The sequence below is a fragment of the Ceratotherium simum genome, chromosome 2 (genome assembly GCF_057802395.1).
Source record: "Ceratotherium simum simum isolate JZ-2026a chromosome 2, ASM5780239v1, whole genome shotgun sequence".
NCBI classification, from domain to species: Eukaryota; Metazoa; Chordata; class Mammalia; order Perissodactyla; family Rhinocerotidae; genus Ceratotherium; species Ceratotherium simum.
The window spans coordinates 37,548,507-37,571,073 of record NC_141901.1 but is presented as its reverse complement, the minus strand read 5'-3'; the positions used below and the strand labels follow the sequence as shown (position 1 = coordinate 37,571,073).

Sequence of the window (22,567 nt, the reverse complement as noted above, 5' to 3'; positions counted from 1 at the left end):
ATTAATTTAGTCAGAAAACCTTTATGGACAAATGAATCTTGAAAAGAAATATAAAGCGAAAAGGCAGCTCTCTCCATGGGACTCCCTGCTTGCTCTCACTCCTCCAAAAAGGAGAGAGAACTAAAAATGTCTAACCCAAATTCTGGCCTGAAATGCACATACAGACTCCTGAGTTGCAGAGAGAACAGAATCTATTTGCTCTTTATACAGCGTTTTCTATGTGGTGAATGTTTAATGAAATGGGTTTAAGCTTAGCCTGCCTTTCTTGGCCACTCTGTGTGATTTTAGGTATCCTCTTTACCTATGCCCCTGTGAATATCTTCAAGGAATTCTGACCAAATTTAGATTCATGCAGTGCATGAAAAATTAGAAAAAAAATCAACTCTCATTACTATATTAGAAATATAAAATGGATAACTTTTTGTTTAATTTTCTTACTTAAACATTAGTTGGCTATATCTTATGCACCAAAGATTGTAACAGGCACTTTACAAACATTATCTCGTTTTAAAATTGTGATGTGACTATATTGAAAGACTGAGATTAAGGAAACATCCAGAAAAGGAGAAATATTGAGAAAGGAACTTCCTGAGTCCCTAAAAGAGAGATTTAGGATTGTGCAATATTTTGCAAGATTGGTTTCTAGTCTGGCTGAGATGGGGTAATAGTGTTTTCCAGGGCCTAGAATTCTGAACACATATATGTTTTTCTATAATAGCCACCCATTATTTTCCCCTCAATTGAAAAGGTTTCATTGGGCAATAATTCATGTGATCACGGCAAGAAGCTGTGTTTTTCTGAATTTTATATTTGGAAGTGAACGAGAAATGATTTCTGTTTTTGAACACTATGCTCAATTGCTTGATCATTTCTGCTCTAGGAATTTTTCCTGATATACCTTGTGCTTTGTTGCTTGGAAAGAGCAGCATCTAAATTAATGTTGTGGCAGGGAAACTGTTCTTCCCATAACTCTATGAAGAGCTAATTTGAACTCTTTATTTCTCAAGCTGTAAATCATTGGATTGAACAATGGAGTTAGGAAAGTGTAGGATACTGATATGAGAGCATCCTGGCTTGAGGAGCAGTTGGACTTAGGCCTTAAGTAGATAAAGGAGGCACAGCCATAATGGACAGTGACAACAATGAGATGAGAAGCACAGGTGGAGAAAGCTTTGTATCTGCCCAATGTGGAAGGAAACTGCAGTATGGCAGAGATGATGCGAATATAGGATGCCAAGATCAATAACAGGGGGATAACCAGGACCAGTGCACAAAGCATGACGATGACAATCTGACTAAAGTGGGTATGGTGAGATGCCACCTTAAGGACAGGAGAGATGTCACAGAAGAAGTGATGTAATTGGTTGGAGGAGTAGAAGGGCAGGTGAAATACCAGGGATGTGATGATCTGTGCAACAATAAAGCCACAAGCACAGGCAGCGGCCACTAGTCCCACACATGCCCTGTGTCCCATGAGCACTGTGTAGCAAAGAGGGTTACAGATGGCCACATAGCGATCATAACCCATGGCTGCCAGCAAGAAGGAGTGAGAACAGCCGAGGAAAAGGAAGATAAACATCTGGATCGCACAGCCCAGGAAGGAAATGGTCTTCTTCTGAGACAGCAGGTCAACAAGCATCTTGGGTACAATTACAAAGGTGTAGCAAGTCTCAGAACAGGAAAGGACAGCAAGGAAGAAGTACATGGGGGTATGAAGGGCTTTGACCAGCACAATGGTGGAAATGATGATGGCATTGGTGCCCAGAGTGAGCAGGTAGAGGAGCAGGAAGACAACGAAGAGCAGCCACTGCAGCCTGGCCAAAGATGAGAAACCAAGGAAGATGAACTCGCTCACCAAGGTCTCGTTGACCTGCTCCACGGAAGGTAGGTCATCAGGAGTCGATCTGAGAAAGAAAGAGGAGAGAGTGCCAAGAAAAATCCCTGAAAATTAGTAGAATCACAGGAAATTTATCATCAGAGCATGAGTTCTCTGATTTTGAGTTCTAAACTCTTTATTCCTTTTCCCTCCAGTTTTTCAAGATGTAAAACAGTATCTAAAATCAGGCAAAGTGTACATCCAACTCTGAGTCTCCACAGTAATTTTAACACCACAGGCAAAACGTTCTTGACATTTCTCAGATTCAACTATCCCTTCATCTCCATTCCCAGGATGAGGCTGTTACTCAAATTCTTAGCCTCTCACTCTCACTTTATCCTGCAAATCTTGTCTGTCTTTCTTGTCCTCGCACTCTTCCACTTTCCTGCAGCTGCAAAATAAACCATCTGAATACACTACATTTATATATAACTTTATATGTAATCATCAATAGCTTTTCATTATCATTCTCCTTACATGTAAACTCCCACTCTTAGTCTTAATCTCTCCATAACTTAGACCTACATTCTCTCCAATTCTGTTGACCTTACTTCTTGGCATGGATAATCAGCTCCACCCTCTTATACTCTCAGTAGGCTGATTCTTACTTCTGTATCATTATTCTTTTCCCAAATCTGGAAAAAAGTTCTTTGAGATGGAATACATCTACACATCCTCCAATGCCTATCTCAGACAGAGTCCTTCCTCCTGCAGAGAGAGTCATAGTCTCTTCAGGACTCTTATCCATTTTAATCGCTTCTTTTAACTTCTACTAAAATCACATTATGGCTATCTCTCCAATCAACACTCTCACATCTCTTCAATCCCTCTTTTCCTTGATGCTAGACTAATCTTCTGAAATATAAATTGTATCATATTGCTCCCTTGCTCAAAAATTTTACTCATGGCTAAAGCACAAAGTTCAAACTCTTTATGGTTTTCAACATCTTGTTTTGGGAACTAAAATCTAGATAATCTGTGATGCATCAATATTGCACAAATATGTTGCATCCCTCCTTGCCTCTATTCCTTGCTCATCTTAATTTGTTACCCATATTTTATTTACAGATACTTTACCATTGTTCTGAAGCCTCAGCCAAATCCACATTTTTTGGAAGCTTCTTTGGTATCTCCTCATAAAAGGGGTTGTTTCTTCCTGAGAATTCACATAAGACATTGATTGCCAATTTGATGTGTCATTTACTTAATTTTGAAATATTGTATTGAATTTTTCTCATCTTTCTTTTCCACTAGATTGTGTACCCTTGAGGAGAAGATGTGAATTATGTGTATCTTCACCTGAATTCTCCTCAACATCTAGAACCATGTAAGTAATAGCTTCTCAATATAATTGTCATATAAATCAAAAAGCTAACTTGGCATGTTGTTACATATTTCATTCATGTCACCACAGCCTTCCTAGGATTCACTGAGTGAGAGAATCCTCAGTGTCATCTCATCCTGGGCATGAGGATTGCTCAAGACCAAGAATACCCAGGATTTATGTACCAAATGGAACTAAGTTTTACACTTTCAAACTAAAATCTCAGTTTACAATAGGAAAATAGCCCTGAAGAGAGCATCTGTTATATTCCCAATTCTCAGTGTATTTGTAGCTCTCTAGCGCATATTGAAATATAAATAAATGAGAAGAAAATTATGATAGCCTTGTGTTTACTCCATTTTAAAAAGTATGTCATTCAAAATTATTATATTAACTAATATTGATAACAATAATTAACGGCAATGTACCCTACCTTACCTGAGAATAACTAAAGCAAGAATATGAGGCACTAGACAACAGGTATTAAGCAGTGTCATTACAACGATGTGTTAGGCACTAGGTATGTGTTAAGAACACGTACATAAATAAGACTCAGTCCAAGGCCTCAAGTTCCTCACAGTTCAAGGGTGAGATGTATTAAGAAGAAGAGATTATTATAAAATGGTGTGGATGAAATGATGGATATGCACTTGCAATTGTGAGAGCACTCAGGAGACAAATCTTTTATGCTTCCTTGGAAAAGAATGTTTTTGTACTTATTTCTGGGTTTCTTTACATCTGTTACAGAAATGTTGAAATAAGCATTCTTGGAAAAAAAATCATGAGACTGAGCACTATTTAATTTCTACTGCTTTAATCTAGATGTATAAAGAGTTCAGGTAACCACAGTTGCATCTCCTGGGTTCTGGGAGAGTGCGGTCTGGGCCCTGATGTTTTCTGCTTCGGTAGTTATCCCTCCCACCCACCACTCACACCCTGTGAAACGGACAAGTCTCCTTCTCTTCCTCCATCTTTTTTCCCTGATTCTTTTCTCAATGCCTAACACAAGGATTTTTATTGCCTAGAAGGTATATTTACTACTAATATACTATTATCTTTCTAATTCCAGGATCCCAAATTCTCAGGACTACTTATAAATTTCTACATATATGATCTTAAATTTTACCCTTGCAAGCACATATAAAGTTGAATAATGTAGGAATAAAATGGGTTTTGAACTTTGACAGATGTCGGCTTTCATCCCGACTCTGGCATGTTCTAGTGGTAAGATCTCAAATTCTTTAAGCCCCATTTTCTCATTTGAGAAAAGCAATTCTTGCCTCCCAGGGCTATAGTGAGAATTAATTGAAATCATATATATGTTAAAGACTAATTCAGTAAATAGTGAATGCTCAATAAATACTTGCCTTTCATTACCATATTGTTGTTTGATGGGGATTGGGATCAGAAATATTTTCATCAGTGATGTAATGAGCATTTAAACTCACGGAAAGTTGTTGAAACTGCCTTTTATGTTCTTTCCCAAGGAGGGAAAATTTAAGAGGAATTATCATTTCCCTGAGGCTCTCCAAGCCTAATTGAAAGTAACTTGGTTTTCTGTGGAGTCCTGTTCTGCCCTGGAAGGGAAGCAAGGGTTACTGATCTTGAAGTACCATGCCAATCCTTTGGTGTCTGGTTGCTGTAGTCAGTCATTCATGCAGGTTATCTACACCTGGTAGAAAACAGTGGCGGTCTCCTAATTTTTTAATTTTTGAGGGTGATATAGGATAAACTTAGAAGATAAAATTGTAGTTAATCTTAGTCACATATAAATAAGAACTTAGGGGTTCCTCGTTGTGGATGCTTCAAAATTATTGATGATGCATATTTTATACACTATGTTTTATCTACATATTTTGGTATCAACTTCAACTATTTATGGAGCTCTTAAAGACTGGAATAGATTATTTCATAATTCTCAAACTTTATGATTTCGTGATTTCTATTACATCTTAAACACTGCAGATATAAATATGAATAAAAGTGTTGCTCCTCTCTCGGAGAACAGAGAATCAAACAGCTAGCCACATTACAAGGTGGATTATCATAAACATTATAAAAGAAATACAAGCAAAACATCCTAAAAATCTTGAGGAAAAACAAATAATTTCGTGGAAGGCTTGGAAGAACAAATAATATTTTGAATATTACCTGTAAACATTTTAATGAAAATATGGCCTGAGTTTTAGTGCCATTACTTGTGTAACCGCTGTGTTTGAGCTGATTCATTTTTGTCTTAATCTTGATTGGCCCTTCAGAATTGAACAAGCACCTGCTATTTTCCTGTATAAACACACACAGACATCTCATTTACAAAGGAAATACGTAAGTTTACAGAGGTTTCTGAAACAAGAGACACCCGTTTTCTCCTTTTTCTCTATTTCTTTACCACAAACTTCACGTTGAGGTCACAAACTCAAAACAACAACAAACAAACAAAAAACAACTCAATTAAGTTCTTTGGAGAGGATCATTCCAGCCTATCAGTCTATCAGTACTGCTATTGGTGTTTCCAGGAAGAAAAATAGGACACAATTTTGGTATCAGTTTATCAACCAACATTTAGATCCATCTTTTAGAAATATAATGTGAACTAACATTTGTTACATGTTCTTCATATTCTAGATAGGGTGGAAATACTGTTATATTCTCTCATTTGGTCCTCCTTAGGACCTCATAGGATAGGTATTACTTTTAATATCTTAATTATAAAGATGAGATGTTTAAGAATCAGAGTCTGCGGACTCCTCTCAAGTTCACACAGCTGGTAGAACTAGCACTAGATTGGCGTGGGTGTATAATCTGTGTGTGTGTGTGCGCACGCGCACGGCGCATGCATGTGTGCATTGATGAGAAAGGGAAAGCAGTATTCTGTCACCTTTCTTCCATATGAGGTATTTAAAAAAAAAGATTTCTGTTGCGGGCTCCAGTCCCAACTCCACCGTGTATTAGCTCCTGGACTGGGACATGTCTGAATCAGATTCCTCATCTTTATAAGGGACTTCATTCTGATATCAGTTACCCTAACTTTCAAATTTTCTCCAAAAGGAATAAGAAAGTGTTCTTGCAATAGTTAAATGTTACACAAATATTAGTTTTGTAATTATAATTTAGAATCGAAAAGAGGACAACAGTTTTCAGAATATTACATTGATTGTGCCTGGTGCCCTCCACTGGTTTCAGAAAGGATTTAATGGGATAAAGGTGATTTTCCTTTACAGGACTGGGAAAGGTATGTTGCATTAATCTATGTCTCTTACCTAGGAGGATCTCCGGAAAGCTGGAGTCATAAATATTATAGCTGTAGGGGATCTTAAAGATCTAGCCTAGTAGTCTCATTTTACAGACGAAAAAATTGAGCTTCAGAGAGTATGATGAAGATCCCAAGACCAGAAAGCAACTGATTGGATGTGTTAGTGAAAGAACAGAGGTCTTTTGTCTTTCAGATGAATGTGATTCCCACGGTATTGTGCTTAGTTCTTGGACCTGTATTAGATGTTGTAACTTTGTCTAGATCCCACCTAATGCAATCATTTCTGAAAAAAGTTTGTTATTTAAGATTTAGTGGTTGTACACATACAATGGGATATTATTCAGCCTTAAAAAAAAGGAAATCCTACCATTTGCAATGTGGATGAACCTGGAGGACTATGCTAGGTGAAATAAGCTAGTCACAGAAGGACAAATTTCACTTATATGAGTTACCTAAAAGAGTCAGAATCATAGAAACAGAAAGTGGAATAGTGGTTGCCAGGGCCTAGGGGAAGGGGGAAATGGGGAGTGGCTGTTCAACAAGTATAAAGTTTTAGCTATTCAACATGCATATGTTCTAGAGATCTGCTGTACAACATTGTGCCTATAGTTAACAATATGGTATTGTGTACTTAAACACTTATTAAAAGAATAGATCTCATGTTAAGTGTTCTTACTATAATAAAACAAAAGATTTTGTGATTAAAATATTATTGAGTGCCTTGTTGAATTAAATTAGAACAAGACAGTGTCTATGTAAATTTAGGAAGAGCAATGAGTCAGTGAATTTAGAATATGTACAAAATTTATATGCTTAGTTTTGCAGAAATTCACTTTAAAGCTTAAATAATCCTGGTTAACATTATTTGAAGTCCACATGCCTAATTGCAGCTGTCTCTCGTTTTTACTGACTCCGAACCAGCATGGGCCCATCACCCTTTTCTGTCTCTTACCTGAGAAGTGAAAACATAGGTCCTGCTGGGGGATAAGTGTTTACTCTCATTCCCTGTCCATTGTCCAGATTTTCCATTGTAGGTGCTCAGTCCAGAATGGATGTCTGTTACTCATGAAGGGGCTCCCATTTGCCTCTCCCTCTCCCTGAGAGGAGCCAGAGGCACAGAGGCTACAGGAGACAGAATCCAAGTTGACAAGGAAAAAGGGAAAGGTCAAAATGGGACAGAAGTTACTGATCTCTACTCAGGGGTAGAGACGTGATAATGGTCCGGGGACTTAGACCCCGACCAAAGTTTACCACTTGTCTTCTGTCATTTTGAGCCAGTTGACCAAAGACACATCTACTAGTGACCATAGGACAATTGGCACTTTCATTGTATTTATCGGTAGTGGGCGGTTTTTCTGTGGGTCTCCTGATCCTGGGCACTGCCATGGAGACGTCGCATTGGGTTTAATTAACAGCTGAGTTGATTGTGGAAAATAGATGCACGTCACCAAATGCCAAATTGCTCAAAATTGGGCCCAGGCATTAGGGCCTAGGGAGCAAAATGTTTTAAGTCACTCTCAGATGCAGCAATTTTAGAAAATTTGACTAATTTTGAGTTGATTTCTCAATTTTACATATTACCTAAGGGACAAAAGGGTAATTTATGCAGGTAATTTATGATCACAGGTGCATTATAAAACATGTTTGTTTTTGTACTTATAATTAGGGAAGTAGCTTCTTGTCAGAGTGATAGTGCAGATTGAGCGATGTTGCTTTTTATAGTGAAAGCACTGGTCAGAATAAGCTGAAAAGAGACTCATTTCATCATCCTAACCCCGTCTATCTCTCTATTCCGTTACTCAGCAACTAATATGGTGTATTGTTGTATGTAGGAGTCACGAAATAAATATGTGCTGAAAGTTGTGTGAATAAATGCTCACAGACAGCATTACCTCCAATGATATAAACAATCTCTCAGTTTAAAACAAATACCATCATTTATTTTCTAATCTCCAAAATTTTTGGTTTCCACTTGCCTTGTGGCTAAGCCAGGAATAAATGTGATTTCTATATCACCTTCCAACCATATGTCAATGGATGTTGAAGAACTCTAACAATGGCTTGGTGCATAGTAAAAGCTCATCAAGTGTCTGATAGATGAAGAAATAATGATACTGAGAACAAAAGAGAAAACCAGAAATAATTGAGAATAAGAAATAATGCCCATGAAGAACAAAGAAGAGCGGAATTGAATATATTTAAATCTGAATGCAGAAGTTTTTTGTTATTGATGTCCATCATTCACTCCCACTACTTTTTTAAAACTACTTTATTAAGGTAGGATTGACATGTAAAAGCTGTACATATTTAATGTATACAACTTGATGAGTTTGGGGATAAGTATACACCTGTGAAACCATCACCGCCACCAAGGCCATAGACATATCCATCACCTCCCAAAGTTTCCTCCTGTCACCTTTATTATTATTATTGTTATTATCATTATTATTATTTTGTGATAAAGACACTTAGCATAAGATCTATCCTTTTAGCAAATTTTAAGTATACAATACAGTATTGTTAGCTGTAGGTACTATGCTGTATAGTAGATCTTTAGAACTTATCTTGCACAACTGAAATTTTATACACTTTGACCAGCATTTCCACATTTCTGCCTTCCCCTAGCCCCTGGCAACCACCACTTTGCTCTCTGCTTCTATGAGTTTGACTATTTTAGATTCCACACAAAGGAGATCATGCAATTTTTGTCTTTCTGTGTCTGGCTTATTTCAGTTAGCATAATGTCCTCCAGGTTCATCCATGTTGTTGCAAATGGGAGAATTTACTTCTTTTTTTTAGGGCTGAATAATATTCCATTGTATGCATATGCCACAGTTTCTTTATTCAATCATATTTTGATAGGAGCTTCAGGTTGTTTTCATACTATTATTGTGAATAGTGCTGCAATGAACATGGGCGTGCAGGTATCTCTTTGAGATTATGATTTCAATTTCTTTGGATAAACACCCAGAAGTGGGATTGCTGGATCTGATGGTAGTTCCATTTTTAATTTTTTGAGTAAGTTCCATACTATTTTCCATAATGGCTGTACCAACTTACATTCCCACCAACAGTGTATCAAAGTTCCCTTTTCTCCACGTTTGCCAACACTTATCTTTTGTCTTTTTGATAACAGTCATTCTAACAGTTGTGAAGTGATATCTCACTATGGTTTTAATTTCCCTGATATGTTGGGCACTTTTTCATATAATTGTTGGCTATTTGTATGTCTTCACAGTGGCAAAGGGACAGTCTCTTCAAGAAATTGTGCTGGGAAAAACTGGATATCTACATGCAAAAGAATGAAATTGGACCCTTACCTTACACCATATACAAATTTTTGCAAATAATGTATCCAATAAGGGGTTAATATCCAAAATGTGTAAGGAACTCATACAACTCAATAGCAAAAAAACAAAATACCTTGATTAAAAAATGGATCAAGAACCTGAATAGACATCTCTCCAAAGAAGATATACAAAGGGCCGCTCCCACTACTTATAGTAATAGTACCTCAATTTTATTTTTGTTTATTTTGCCTCACTCTCATCCAATTGCTTCACCCTAGAGTTTAATGCGGGAGCAGATGACATGTACCAAGTCAGTCAGGATACTGGATTCTCTCTGGATGTAGTGTTTGGTTCAGGATGGGCATGTGACCAAGTCTGCACATTCAGGAACAACAAATTTCAGTCTCCCAACTTTTGTTTCCACGTTGGAAGAAGTGAATTCTCTCTTCCTCTGGACTGGATTTTGTGAGCTGAAGCTGTCAGAGACTGCTGAGTTTGGCTAAAAATGTACCCAAGACTGAGGAAGCAGAACCATGAGATGCATCCAGATGATTGAGCATGACTGTTTGACCTCTGCATCAGCCTGTGCCTGAAATCATTGTACCACTGGCTTTTCAGCTTACATGAGCCAACAGATTTATTTTTTGCTAATGACAGTTTGAGTTGGATTATCTTTTATTTGCAACCCAAAGAATCTTAAATTATAACATTCTATTGCATTCCAGGGTGGATTTGAGATGACTTAAAATATGTACTATTAAGGCAAGCATAAATGTATTAAGTAAATATATAAGAAATTAGAGCAAAGGTAAAGTAATAACATACCAATAAGGTGAATTTGGGAGGAGTCATTACATAGAAATGTATACGATGAGGCCAAATATATATATTAAATTCAGTCTCAAAATTAAGCACTATATTAAGTTCATACTAGCTAATTCAAGAGACAACATAAATAATTGAGTTGTGTTGTTCACAGATATAAAACATGTGAGGGATGTGATTTTCAATACAGAAGTACTGATCATGTTAATGAAACCATAAATAATTATTGGATATCTAAGCAGAGTGGAAGGTCTATAAAGCAATGTGACCATATCACACCTTAAAACATCAGACTTATAGCCTAAATGAAAAGTATAGGTTTATTTATCTGGTCTCAGCCCACCCAAATCTCTGGTTTATATGGATCACTAGTCTGGATTAAGACTGTCCAGACCTTTCCCCAGTGCAATTCCCACTCTACAAACTCTTCATGGCCTTGGGGTTAGGGATGATTAAACAATACATCCCAGCCCACTTACTCGTGTCTCTTTTCCCTTCCATACAACAGACAAAAAAGTGTGGCTCTGAGGCCTGGGACATTTTTACCTTAGTTTCTGTTATCTTGCTCCAAAGTGTACTTGGAGTACAAAATCATCTGATATCCCACATGACCCATACCCTTCCCTTCTCTTCACAATAATTCCTTCTTTTAAAATTATTCTCGGTATTCTTCCACATCTTTGCTTTGTCTTCCTTCCGGCAGTCTGAATTTCAGAATTTTGTTTCATTTCTTTGCTCTAGGGGCAACTCCTCAAGATGAACCAAAAGGGTGAGAGTCAAATATGCTGTCCTTTCCTCTGTTGTTCTCCTTCCACATTCTTTAGATTCTTCCTCCTGTGCAGTTAAGAAGATAAACTTCAGCCTAAAATGGGAATAGTTGTGAAGGAGGGGAGAGGAGGAAGTAGATAATTCATTCTGAGTGTCAGCTCTATGTTGTCTCTGGGCTGTGGCCAAAGCAGCCCACAGCCAGACCCCCAGAGTATTTTGGGGCAGCTTGTAAAATATAGTAGGGAGAAAAGCCTAATAACAGTATACCAGTGGATATTGGTGTAAATTAATTTCTCATAACAGGAAGTAACTGATACATGGAAATAGATTATAAAAAAGAAAATCAATTTCATTGTAAAAATTTATTCATTCATTGTCTTGATTGTAGAGAGTTTTGCTATAAGCAGAATATTCAAAAACTTCATTAAACGTATATTTTCTGAATAACTACTCTATGACCTATACTATTCTGGACATTCAGGGGATGTTAAGATGAGTGAGGTACAGTTCTTGTCCTCATGGAGTTTTAATGTATTGACGGAGTAGGAAACAATTATATCCCGTATATTAAAATGACAAATGTTTTCTATCCATATACCCTAAACTATCCATTATTCCTTTGCTCTTGTCTTTCAGTTTAGCCTTTTCAACTTGATTCTTTACTAAATTTTAAGTGCATTTTACTAAAGTGTAACATACTACACAAAAGTACACAAATCAAAGTGTATGCTAAATTCACAAAGTGACACACCCATGTATCCACGATCAGATTTAGAAGTAGCACACTGCTCATCTCCCTGCTCGAAGAGCCTTTATTCTAATTTCTATCACTGTGTATTGACTTTGCCAGTTTTTAAAATTTATGAATGAACTATAGAGTGCATATTGTTTTTGTTTTGGCTTCATTCATTCAAATCATGTTTGAGAGATTTACCCATGACGTTAATTGTAGTTAAATTTTCACTGCGCTATATCATTAAAATATATGAATGCACTTCAATTTATTTGTTTGCTCTACTATTGATGGATATTTATGTTATTTCCTGGTTTGGGATATAATGAAAAGTGTTGCTAAAAACATACTTTTACATATCCATTAGTAACATACGACTCTTTTGATCTGGTCTACACTACCAGTAAATCCTAGGTTATGGCTTACTGTTGTAGACTGAATTTTTAGCCACAGCTCTTTATCCCTTTCTATGTTCTTTGCTATGCAACTTTGCAGTTGCTCCCATTAGAGGCAAAGTATTAGTCCTCATCCCTAAACTTTGGGTTTGACATTGGGCTTTATGTTAGCCAATGAAATGTGGGCAGAAGTGATAGTTTGCCAGTTCTGAGCGTTGGTCAAAGAAGCATTGCAGGTTTTCTGCTATCATCATGAGATAAGCTCTCCCTAAGTAGCTTCTGTCCTTTTAACTGGGGCTCTAAGGTTAATACAGTTGGCTCCGATCTGATCCCAACCTACCCAAATGGGTCAAATTCAAGAGACACGCAGGTTGAAGCGGTCATCATGCTGAGCTCAACTTCAATCAGACAACCCTAAGGCAACCTGTAGACACATAGCAAGAAATATTTTTTATTGTGATAAAAACACATAACATAAAATTTATCATCTTAACCACCTTTAAGTGTACAGTTCAGTAGTGTTAAGTATATTCATGTTGTTGTGAAACAGATCTCCATAACTTTTTCATTTTGAAAATATGAAACTCTATAACCATTAAACGACTCCCCTTTTCCTAAGTGAAATAAGCCAGTCACAAAAAGACAAGCAAGAATTTACCTCATTGTGCTTTAAGATAGTTTGTTACACAGCAAATATTAAATGAAAGTATCTATGTTCCATTATTCTAGACTCTGCCAAATCTTTTTTCGAAGTGGGACTGTACCAATTTTTACTCCCGCTAGTATTGTATGGGAGTTCCAGTTGCTCCACATTTGCAGTGATGGGTGAGAGTCAAACATGCTTTCCTTTCCTCAGTTGCTCTCCTTCCACATCCTCTAGATGCTTCCTTTTGTGCTGTTAGGAAGATAAACCTCAGCTTGAAATGATATTGTAACTCTTTCATTTCTGACATTCTAGTATATGCGTGTAATTGTACTTGCATTTTCGTGACACTAATGAGATTGAGCACCTTTTCATAAATTAATCACTCAATTGGATTTCCTCTTTTTTGAAAGTCTTGTTCAATATTTTGCACACTAAAAAATGGAATATATCTGTCTTTTAATGATTCACAGAAATATTGTAAACATACTGGATATCAGTCCTTTATTGGTTATGTGCACTTCAAATATATTATCTGACTGAAAATTGCATTTTCACTCTATTAAGCTGTCTTTTGATGAATAAAAGTTCTTAATTTTAATAAAATATAATTTGTCAATCTTCTCCTGAGTTATGCTTTTGTGTGCTGTTTAAGTGACTTTTGCCACCACAAGATGATAAATTTATTTTTAAATATTCTAGAAAGTTTATTGCTTGACTTGAACATTTAGTTCTAATATCCATCTGGAATTGATTTTGTGTATGGTATGAGATGGAGGTGAAGATTCATTTTTTTCTCTTGTGAATATCCATTTGATCCTGAACTATTTTTTAAAGATCATCTTTCATTTCAAATATGGGAGGATGCACTTGAATTTCAGTGCCACTTTTGTCATAATGAGTTGACTATAAATGTACTGGCTTATTTTGGAATTAGCTTTTCTGTTCCATTGCTCAAGGCATGTATTCTTGCACCAATATTATACTATCTTTTTTACTATAACTTTATTATAGATTTGGTAATTGTAAATTTAAGTCTTCTAGACTTGTGCTTTTTTAAGATGACTTTGTTGTTTCTTGTTCTTTTGCATTTACATAGTCCATATTCCTAAACATAGGGATTTTCTTTTCTGCTGATTCACAGAAATATAATTTATTTTTGTATTTAAAAAATCACAATTGACATAAAGTAAATTAAACTAGTCTGCTTTATCTCCTTTATTACTCTTTTTCTGATTTTTCTCTGTTCTTTTGATCCTAGCTTTTCTTTCTCCTTTATTCTTATATTCTGCATTCTAATCTCCTCTTTTGTCCCTCAAGATTACATATAATGACAATAACATTGTCTTAAAATTTATCAAATGCACATTATATTTCCAAGCAATGTGCTAGATGTACTGTAAGGTATTTCCCCATTTTACCCTTATAACAACCCTATTTTAATCATTCTCAATTTATAGAGTTTAAGTTATTGGTATATGCTCACACAGCAAGTATGTGAGGAAACTTACTTTAAATCTAAGTTATGTGACCCACTTCCAAGGAAAAACTCCTAAATGACCTAATGCTCAAGCAAAGGACTGAGAAATAAAAATTTATGAAATTAATATCATATAAAATTTAGTTGTTTTAATGGATAAGAAAGAATGTTTTACTGCATACAGAAGATGTGGTATGTAAATACAAAGGAATACTACTCAGCCATAGAAAGATGAAATCTTCCATTTGCTACAACATGGATGGAACTTGAGAGCATTATGCCAAGTGAAACAAGTCAAACAGGGAAAACCAAATACTGTAGGATTTCACTCATATATGGAAGATAAAAACAATAACAACAACAAATAAACACATAGACACAGAGAGGAGATTGGTGGTTACCAGAGGGGAAGGGAGGAGTGGGGAGAGTGAAAGAGCTAAAAGGGCACATGTGTACAGTGACAGATGGCAACTAGACTTTTGGTGTTGAACACGATGTAGTCTACACAGAAACTGAAATATACTGATGTACACCTGATCTTTATATAATGTTATAAACCAATGTTACCTCAGTAAAATATTTGTTTAAAAAGTGACAAAAATTTATTTGTTTTATTGGAACACACTTTTAACAACACCACGGTAAACTCAGCCAAATATATATGATGCTCCTATATAGGTGACTGAAATTTGGTCTTTTCTTATAGTGAAGCATGAAAGAAAGAGAGGACTATACTTTACTCTTTGCCTAAAATACCTACTTTAATGCTTTGTATATAGTAGCAGATGCATAAACAAAACTCTTGAATGGTCAACTTACACACAGTGTCTAACATTAAGTAGAATCTTAGTTTATGGAATGAAAAAGGGAAAATGAAGGGGAGGTGAAAGAGAACTAATATTTTTTAATGTCTTCTATCAGACAAGCATGGAATTGCTTTATGACTATTAGTCTGTTTAGTTCTTACAATGTCCCACTGTGGAGGCATTAAGGGTCTCATGTTACATAGGGAATAAATGACCCTAAGAAAGATTAACCCTGGCCCATGGCATTTAGCTGGAAAATGATACAAATCAAAATTCGAACCCAGGTCTTTGTGACTCCAGATTCTGTGTGTTTTTTACTTTGCCATTAGCCACTTAGAACTTTAATTCCATCCTCATCTACACAGAAGTGAATTTTTATTCTTTTTGCCTAAAAATACTTTATTTATTGTAAATATTTTCTTTTAAACCTCAAAAAATATATAGAAGCATTCAGAGACTTGAACAACATTATCTGCTCTTTTCTTCAGTGTGGGAAGAATATCAATAGCCTGGGCATTCTCAGAAAGATAATGCATCATTTGTAGCATTGCTCTAAGAAAACTGACATTTTCGATGCACAAAAATAGCATGGCTTGAGTCCTTGAAAGTTTCCACATTCCATAACTTTCTGGAGACAAAATGGTATAACTTCTACAGTGAATATAGGCTAAACACGAAGAAGGATTTTCCAATAAAAAGAATCAAGGTAACTTGATGTCCTCATATCTTTTTTTGACAAAAAAATAAAAAGAAAGGATAGATCTGTTTATCAAATTGCAGTTCTATCCAGGACAGTTTCATGAATATAAATTACCTGACTTATCAACTTACTAATACAGTTTTGGGAAATGAGTATCTACGGAGAACCTTTCTCAGAGCCATCTTAACTTCTTTATTTCTCAGTGTGTAGACAAGGGGATTGAGTAGTGGGGTGATCACAGTATAGGTCACTGACACAAGCCGGTCCTTATCAGATAAGTACAGGGATGTGGGCCTCAAGTAGATGAAGGAAGCACAGCCGTAGTGGATAATGACCACTGTGAGGTGGGAGGCACAGGTGGAGAAAGCCTTATACTGTCCCTCCACTGAGGAGATCTTGAGGATGGTGGAAACAATGAAGATGTAGGAGATGAATATCAACACTAAGGGAAAGAGCAATACCAGAATGCTGAGGAAGAAGATGACCATCTCTTTCAGCTTGGTGTCTGTGCAGCCCAGTTTTATGACAGAGGAAATGTCACAGAAAAAGTGGTTGATATGATTGGAGGCACAGAAGGGTACACTAAACACCAGGACATTGACAACCACAGAGATCAGGAAACCACAGAAGCTGGAGCCTAGAACCAACTGCATGCAGGTGGCCCGGCTAACAATGAGTGTGTAGTTGAGAGGGTTGCAGATGGCAACATAGCGATCATAGCCCATCACGGCAATTAGAAAACAGTTGGTACAAGCCAAGCCCACAAAGAAATAGAGCTGTGCAGCACACCCAGAGAAAGAAATAGTCAAGCTTGTGGAAAGCAGGTTGGTCAGCATTTTTGGTACAATAACCAAGGAGTAGCAGGTTTCAGAGCAGGAGAGGACAAAGAGAAAGAAGTACATAGGGGTGTGCAAAGCCCGATCCAGACGAGTGACAATCATGATGGTGGCATTGGCCATCAGAGTGGCCAGGTAGACAAGTAGAAGGATAAAAAAGAGAAAGATCTGCAGATCCCCTAGGTTTGAGAAGCCTATGAGAATAAACTCGGTGATCACGCTCTGGTTCTGTCTCCTCATTGGTCAGTGGGAATCAGATTGAAACATCCTGAAATTGAGAACAGAAAGAACTTGATAAAAATGAAAAACCCTCAAAGAAACCATATGTGTGTTTCTGTACACAGCTGATAGTGCCTGTCTGAAAAAATGAGCAACAAACAAATTAAGCTCACTGATCAGGGGATGGGGTAAAATCAGGAGGCATGAGGAGTAGTGGTATAAATAATATCCCAATTCAAAGATATCTGAAGAAATTTATTTTTGAAAGTTGTTCTCATTCTTTGTATTCTTATGTGCATAGAAGTTTCATACATAGAGTTAAATCAAAAAGTGATTTTGAACACATCTTGTTTAATCCTGTCATTTTATGGAAGAAGAAACTGAGGCTCAAAAGTATTAAACAATTTGCTTAACTTACATGAGGGCAACAGTCCTTAGAAATCACTTATCTTCAAAGCCATCTTATGAAAATCTGATTAGAAAAAATAAAAACAGGGGCCAGCCCTGTGGCGCAAGCGGTTAAGTGCGCGCACTCCAGTGGGGTGGCCTGGGGTCCGCTGGTTCGGATCCTGGGCGTGCACCAACGCACTGCTTGTCAAGCCATGCTGTGGCTGCGTCCTGTATAAAGTGGAGGAAGATGGGCATGGATGTTAGCCCAAGGCCAGTCTTTCTCAGCAAAAAGAGAGGAGGATTGGCAGATGTTAGCTCAGGGCCGATCTTACTCAAAATAAATAAATAAATAAAAATAAAATAAAAACAAATGAAAATTGATTTACCCAGTCCTTCATATATTGACTCAAATACTGCTTGCTTAGATGTAATGAAATATTTTCTTTTATTTAAAAGTGACGAGATTTATTTACCCAGGACAAATTGTGAAGACTTTGAGATGGGCTTAGAATGATCCCACATATTGGGATTTCTCTTGTCATAAGTGCATGTCAATTTGAGAGTAAGAACCTAATTAAAGCTCAAGTTACACTCAGAGCATGATAAGGCTTGGGCTGGGACCTCCACTCTTTCAGCCTCTACCTCAATCTCCATTGCCTCCACAATGTTTTCAGAACAACTTTCACCATTATTAGTAGGAAGATCTTTAGTTTGATTTGGAGGTCACATAATGCTAAAACTTTCATCCTAGCCTTAGACAATAAAATGATCTTTTTATTAGAACAAAGCTCAGAAGTTTTCTTAATCTGTTCCCAATTCTATGAACCTATTTATATAAATCTGAGATGTATTATCCAATCACCATAGTCAAGGTCCAGTTATAAGGAGCCCACTGCCTCAAAGCAGTCTGCTCTCTTGCTAGATGGCTTAATTTGTGAGAACCTCCTTATTCTCAGATGAACTACGCCTCTTTAAAACATCGACCCATTGCTCTTGATTTGTCCTCTGCAGACATTCAAAAGACTTTTCATTATTTTTTTAAATAAATGACAGCTCTTTAGTTATTAGAATAAAATGATCATATTTCTTTATGCATCTTATTTTCCTCCTGACTAACATCATATTTCACACAATTATTTCTCATGACATTATTTCTGCAATTCCCCATCCTAATCACAGTCATAGGTGTTTTAGTCCTGAATGTTGGGTCATATCTCTGTCCCTCAGCTGTAAGACAAACTGGCTGGCCTACAACTATCACACATAACTAATTTCTGTCTCTCTGTGTCTACACATAACATTCTATTTGATTACCTACTGTTCTTTGTCCCTCACAATTAATATTTATCTCTCCTACAAAACCCCAGCTTACCATTTATTTCCTGAAAGACTTCCCCGAGTAGCCCTAAGTATTTGATTACTGTTTACATCTACTTCTCTCTCAATTTGTTCCAAGATCATTTGTTAGAATGGAAGCATAATGAGGCTGGAAAGAATGTGGGCTCTGGAGCTCGACTGAGTAGGCTGGGATCACGGCTCTGCCATTGACCAGCATTATGACCTTGTGGAAGTCACTTCTTTATGCCTCAGGTTTTAATTTGAAGTGGGAATAGTAATAGCAGAATCCAAACATTTTTTGTGAGTACCAAACACTCACAATTAAGTTCCTGACTCACAGTAAGGATTCAACAGGTGTTAACCATTAGCGTCTAGTCCAACCCTCTCATGTTACAAAGGAAGAAACTGAGGCCCGAAGAAGTAAAATGTAAATATCTGGGTTGCATAGCTATTTAAGAGCAGAGGTTAGACTGTATCCAAAATATCCTAAACTCCTCCAGCCAAGGCTCTGTCTTCTGATTAACCTGGGTCCTGTTTTTAATATTTCCTTTGTACTGTGTGTTTATACACCAGCAGCTTAGAAAATAGATCAATGTCTTCTTTACTCTGTGTGACCCTCATGCAGGCAGTCTATTCCTTCCATCTATTCCTATCGCTCATGCTTCCACTGTCAATCTATAACATACATTTTTCCTTCTGCTAAAGTGCATATCTGTCCAACTATTCAGGCAGTTTCCTCCTATTTTCAAGTTTAGGTGTATTTTGGGACTATTTTGCTGCTTTACACTGTCTTTATCCTTCTCTAAATTTACTCTCTCTTCATATTCAGATGGCAGGACTTTGTTCAGCTGGATCTCTGCCTTCACCACATGGTCTCCATCCCTGTCTATGGCCCACTCCACTTGTGCATGGGGTCCACTAGTTCTGCCTCTGAATCTTTCTTTGGTACCCAGAGCATTTGTAGATGATATTGCTAAGAGGAAAGAGTGGTCCTACGACTGTAACACAAAGGAAGCACTTACATTTATAGGCAGAGTTCTAGCACAATCGCAGTTCTCTTTATCCTATATTCCATCAGAATGTAAAAAGGAGAAAGGAACAGGCACAAGAACATCAGGCAGTATTTTTCTTCCAGAATTGATTGGGGAAAGTCTAGGGGCTATGAACCTTTAAAGACAAAAGAAAGCTCTGCTTGGTAACTGGGCTGGAACTAAGTGGACAGCCTTGTTCTTAGCAGCTCTGTGTTCCTGATGGCAGATGCTCCAGCAAAATCCCTGGGTCTTATAGAGTTGGGGTACTCCAGGGGATTGAAGCCTTGGAGTGAGGTACTTCTTTTGATTCTAGGCATTAAAAAACTGGAGAAGAAAAAAGGAATCAAATAAAGTATCTAGCTTACTTGATCTATGTAGGAGATGGATATCTTTGAATACTACTATTTTTTTCATGGGTCATTCAATTTGGGTTAAGGTTTCATCTGCTGAACGAAGTAATGAACTATAACTCTCTTAATCATTAGCCTTATAGATTTTGGATATAGATTAACTGTTTTAAGAGATTAAATAAAGGCCATCCTTGACAAATATAGTTTCCTCCTCCTTCAAGTGTGCTGCTTGAATCAACCAGATAATTTTTGCTACATCTCTCCTGCTTTATGCATCTTAGTTATGTCTGCATTCTAAGGGAGCACAAATTCTAACTTTTCTATGTTTCTCTAACTGCTAGATTCATCTCTTGAAAAACATTAATGAATGTAGACATTCATCTATGCATCCATCAATTCATTAATTTAATAAATTGAACTGAGTATCAGTGACATTTCAGGCACTCTGGTGATTGTTTTGGTGGGGAGGTTTGCACAAAGATGAGAATGGCATACTCCATGACAATGGCAGTTTATGGACCACCTACACCTGAGCCTCCTGAGGTGTAGGAAGGCTCAGGAGGATGGCTATTGCCAGGTTCTACCCAGGATCTTCTGAATAAGAAATATTTGAGGTGAGGCCTGGGAATATTTTACAGTCGGTCCAAGTGATTTCTTTTACTCTTAGCAAGTTTAGAACTACTGCTTCTGTCTGAAAAGAGCTTGTTGCTTAGAAGGGAGATGGAGAAGTAAAGTGAGAATTACAAAAGGCAAAGAGGGCTGAGATAGGGCCAAGCACAGGGTGCTGCAGCATTACTAGGAGGGAGCACAGTTCTCACATCCAGTATCAAGAACAGTGGGTCTCAAAGTCCTCAAATTCTCCTTAAATATCTCTCCATTCCAGCAATATTTCTCTTCCTGAAGGATTCAGAGATTTTGTGCTATTTAAAGAGGGAAGAAATCATAGATTTCTTGTGTTTTAATATTTAATTTTGAGAAATATAAGGTTTCAATTGATATACGTGTGACATGGGCTAATACAAATAAAGAGTCTTGTCATTCCAGTGTAATCTGATTTCTGAGGAGAAAATACAAATATTTAGGAGTAAGAATTATTTGAATCAATAGGTCATTTTAGAGAGAAAAGGGCTGAAGTACTATAACAGGAAGCCTTCCTTTCTACCCATTTTTCATACTGCAACTTTAATATTAATAGAAGCTTCCTGAACATCTGTTAGAAAGCCCTCGTTATCCATTCACTAACTCATATAATTCCATAATAAGCTCATCAGGTGAGACAATATTATTCGCATTTTACAGAAGGAACCTAAAGAGAGCACAGCAGTCCTGCTGAGCTGAGGAGAGTATAATTGGAGTTTGAAGAGGCTAAAGCAACTACACTGTGGAACAAACTAACAGGGGGCCAGCCCAGTGGCATAGCGGTTGAGTTCGCGTGCTCCACTTTGGTGGCCCGGGGTTCACAGGTTTGGATCTTGGGTGTGGACATATGCACCGCTCATCAAGCCATGCTGTGGTGGCATCCTATATACAAAATAGAGGAAGATAGGCACAGATGTTAGCTCTGGGCTAATCTTCTTAAGCAAAAAGAGGAAGATTGGCAAGGGATGTTAGCTCTGGGCCGATCTTCCTCACCAAAAAAGAAGAAAAAATAAAAATCAGAGAGGTGAGTTAATTTAGAGAAAGAATTCCAGAAATATCCATTTGGGTACCTTTGTATATGAGCTGAATAATACTAAGATGCGTAAGTATTAGATGAAACTCTACAAGATTGAACAAAGACCTACGGGAAGGCTTTAAGTTATGCAATTCCTAGAACTCAAATGGGGTTGAGAGATGTTTGAGTTCCAACCAGCTAGAGTGTAAAAACATCATAGAATGTCTGAGACAGTCAATAAAGAACTCAAAAACTCACACCTTAGTAATAAGGGTAAAGCAGACATCAGTAAAGCCTACTCTCTAACTGCTTTAACAAAACTGAAAAGTAAGTCTCAATCTACATATAAGTGATCAATTGATTTTCAACAAAGGTATAAGGCAATTCAATCTGAAAGAAAAGTCTTTTTGACGAATAATGCCAGAAAAACTAGATACACTCATTGTAAAGAAATAAATGTCAAACTTTCCATAATACCATGCATAAGAAACTAACTCAGGATGGATTATACACCTAAATACAAGAATTAAAATAATGAAATCCTAGGAGAAAATATTTGTGATGTTAATGTAGGCAAAGTTTTCCTAGAAAGATAACAAGAAGCTCAAACCAAAGCAGAAAATAAAAGATAGATTAGATTTCATCAAAATATTGAA

At 37.0% G+C, this 22,567-nt stretch overlaps 2 protein-coding genes across 2 annotated transcripts; both read right to left on the bottom strand.

Annotated features, from left to right (window-relative positions):
- Positions 1 to 934: 934 nt before the first annotated feature.
- Positions 935 to 7,839, bottom strand: LOC101395649 (olfactory receptor 10K2-like). The gene is made up of 2 exons (XM_087417540.1): positions 7,650 to 7,839; positions 935 to 1,941 (listed from the first exon to the last, which is right to left on the bottom strand). The coding sequence occupies exons 1-2, from the start codon at positions 7,837 to 7,839 to the stop codon at positions 935 to 937; spliced, it is 1,197 nt and encodes a 398-aa protein (XP_087273666.1).
- An 8,376-nt stretch (positions 7,840 to 16,215) lies between these two features.
- On the bottom strand, positions 16,216 to 17,169 carry LOC101395901 (olfactory receptor 10T2-like). The gene has a single exon (XM_004442806.2). It carries the CDS (start codon positions 17,167 to 17,169, stop codon positions 16,216 to 16,218), a length of 954 nt encoding a protein of 317 aa, XP_004442863.2.
- Between the last annotated feature and the right edge of the window lie 5,398 nt (positions 17,170 to 22,567).

Coding starts and splice junctions, on each gene's coding strand:
- LOC101395649 (XM_087417540.1), bottom strand. CDS start 7,839: ATGGCAGTGCCCAGGATCAGGAGACCCACAGAAAAACCGCCCACTACC. Junction 1,942..7,649: donor TATCACGTCTCTACCCCTGA/GTAGAGATCAGT, acceptor ACTAATTTTCAG/GGATTTTTCTTGGCACTCTC.
- LOC101395901 (XM_004442806.2), bottom strand. CDS start 17,169: ATGAGGAGACAGAACCAGAGCGTGATCACCGAGTTTATTCTCATAGGC.